Below are 2,654 nucleotides of genomic sequence, written 5' to 3' on the forward strand. Positions count from 1 at the left end.
GGTGGGCTGAACGAGGGTGAAGGCCTGCAAGCTATGGTATATGTATATATACATCAAGTACATACGCGCGTGTATATATGTACAGCTAGTATATATACGGCATATAGATATACCTGGTCTGCCCTCCAGTACCGGAAACAGCTTCGTCCCGAGCTCAACCAACGGCATGGTAGCTAACATGGCGAACCCCAGCGGTGCTCATATTTTCGTCCAACCGCTGCCCATAGAAGCTACTACGCGACCTCTTGAACTTATCGGTCCGCGCCCCCGACGGAGGGAGCTGAAGGCGCCGGGGATACAAGCGGTGCCGCGTTGTTAGCCGTTAATGGTGACTAAAGAGCGCCCGGCTACGGTCTGGATGACACTCTGTAACGGAGGAGATCGTTATTATTTAGTCGGAGCTTTGGGAACGTATCCTGCTCGCGTATCACCTTGGGAAAGGTTTGGCAGGTGTGGACCTAACCTAGGAAAAGACACGTATAGAATATGGTTTGGGAGAATGATGGTCAAACGTGGAAAGGGTGACTATGGACTACATACATTGGGCATAGGATATTATTCATTTTAAACAATGTATTTTAACCCTTTGCACTCCTAGCGATTTGGCAAGACCATTTTTCTTGGATTTCGGAATTATGCAATGGCCAGGAAAACGTTTTTCCATTTTGTTAAATTATGCGATTTTTTTTAGAATTTTACAAACATAAATCATACACGAATAATAATAGTTTAATGGAAATATTGTCCTTCATTTGATTATTTATATGAAGTTGCTTGAAACAAATGAATATAACGTGTTTTTTTAACGCTATTGCTTATGAGTATCGATCTTGTAACTAATTGAATTTAGACACCCATCGCTTATTAAAACTTGATGATAAATTGTGGGGAGTGACACTGGCCATGGGAGTAGAACGCCTTCAAGTGTCTGGCCAGTACAGGTGGCCTTAGGAGTAAAAGGGTTAAAACAAAAGTGACAGGAAGTATTGAAGGAAAAAGGAAATCCCCATAAAAACTTTAAAAAATTAAAAAAATTACACCAACTACATGAAAAAGTGGAGGACTCAAGAAGTTATCATTGAAAAATAGAATATCCCCATGAAAAACTACAAGAAAGTATTGAAGGAAAAAGGAAATAACTTAAAAATGCTTTGTCATTTTCTACATTTGATCGCGTTTGAAAGTTACTGTAATATTTACACAAATTTGATCAACTCCATTTTCAATTTAACATTGTCGTGATGCCGAAGTTTCATCGTGGTATTTATAATAATGAAAACACCGTTCTTTCAAGCTGCTTTGGACGTCTCCATAATTAACACCGCGCGCTATTAGTGCCGCCGTGCTTACAAAGTAAATAAGACCATCACAACTTCGCCGCTTGTAATATTACGGCCTGTTTACAATAGCCCCGTTACAATAGTGCGCATAAACGCGGAAACATTTTTTGAGTAGCACACCGAGTTCCCCTTGGCGAGGTGCGATTTTATTTTCAGTTCACGTGGCTGCTCGATGGACTAAGGTGAATGGAGCTGCTCGCAAGTCCTTTTATGTTCTCTTCGATATTTTCTCATAGTTCGAATTTTCGAAACGGCTTTGTTCTGGAATTAATTGCAGGAAGTTGAAACGATTATCATACGAGTAACAAACAGCCTTCGCATGATTGCTCATCATAGGTATAGTTTACTTGTCATATTTTTATATCATCATATTGCTATGTGATCGTATTGTGATTTCGTTACATTTCATGTTATATTGCCATATCGCCTTTTCGTCAGTTCATTTGTAACGATATCTGGTTATATCGTCATTTATTTACCCAATCGTCATTTATTCACCATGTCGCTATCGTCAGACCGTCATTGACACATCGTCATATCCGCAAGTCGCTATCGTCAGATCGTCATTATCACATCATCACATCGTCACGTCGTCATCGTCACATTCTCATTGTCACATCGTCACGTCTTCGCATCGTTACATCGTCACATCCTTACATTGTCACATCTTCACATCGTCATCGTTACATCCTCACATCGTCCTCGTCACATCCTCATTGCTACATCGTCACGTCCTCACATCGTCATCCTCACATCCTCACATCCTCACATCGCCATCGTCACACCCTTATTGTCACATCGTCACGTCCTCGCATCATCATAGTCACATCCTCATTGTCACATCGTCATGTCCTCACGCCTTCACATCGTCATCGTTACATACTCACATCGTCATCGGTACATCCTCACATCATCATCGTCATATCCTCATTGTCACATCGTCACGTCCTCACATCGTCATCGTCACATCCTAACATGGTCCTCGTAACCTCCTCATTCTCCCATCGTCATCGTCATATCATTTCACGCGCACCATCTTACGCCCCGTTTCGAAACGATAACACTCAGCACAATGCGGAGTGTCTGGCTTCCGGTTCAACTCCGAATGCGGGTAAGATAGTTCACGAGGTCGTCAGCAGGAATGAAAATATGAACGGCGTTAGGCTGCGCGGCAAATTTAATATATCACGGCGCAACGTATGATATTTTAACATGGTCATGATTCGCCGTAATACGCTATTACCTGTACGCTGCTCAAAAATAATGTAGCCGCGTACTGAAAGCTCCGTGTATATTTCGTGCAAACGAGAACCG

At 42.0% G+C, this 2,654-nt stretch overlaps 1 protein-coding gene across 1 annotated transcript; it reads left to right on the plus strand.

Annotated features, from left to right (window-relative positions):
* Positions 1–1,839: 1,839 nt before the first annotated feature.
* Positions 1,840–2,314, plus strand: LOC128892991 (putative uncharacterized protein FLJ46204). The gene is made up of 2 exons (XM_054153690.1): positions 1,840–1,850; positions 1,900–2,314. Exons 1-2 carry the CDS (start codon positions 1,840–1,842, stop codon positions 2,312–2,314), a joined length of 426 nt encoding a protein of 141 aa, XP_054009665.1.
* The last annotated feature ends 340 nt before the right edge of the window (positions 2,315–2,654 follow it).

Source organism: Hylaeus anthracinus, unplaced genomic scaffold (genome assembly GCF_026225885.1).
Source record: "Hylaeus anthracinus isolate JK02 unplaced genomic scaffold, UHH_iyHylAnth1.0_haploid 2, whole genome shotgun sequence".
NCBI lineage: Eukaryota > Metazoa > Arthropoda > Insecta > Hymenoptera > Colletidae > Hylaeus > Hylaeus anthracinus.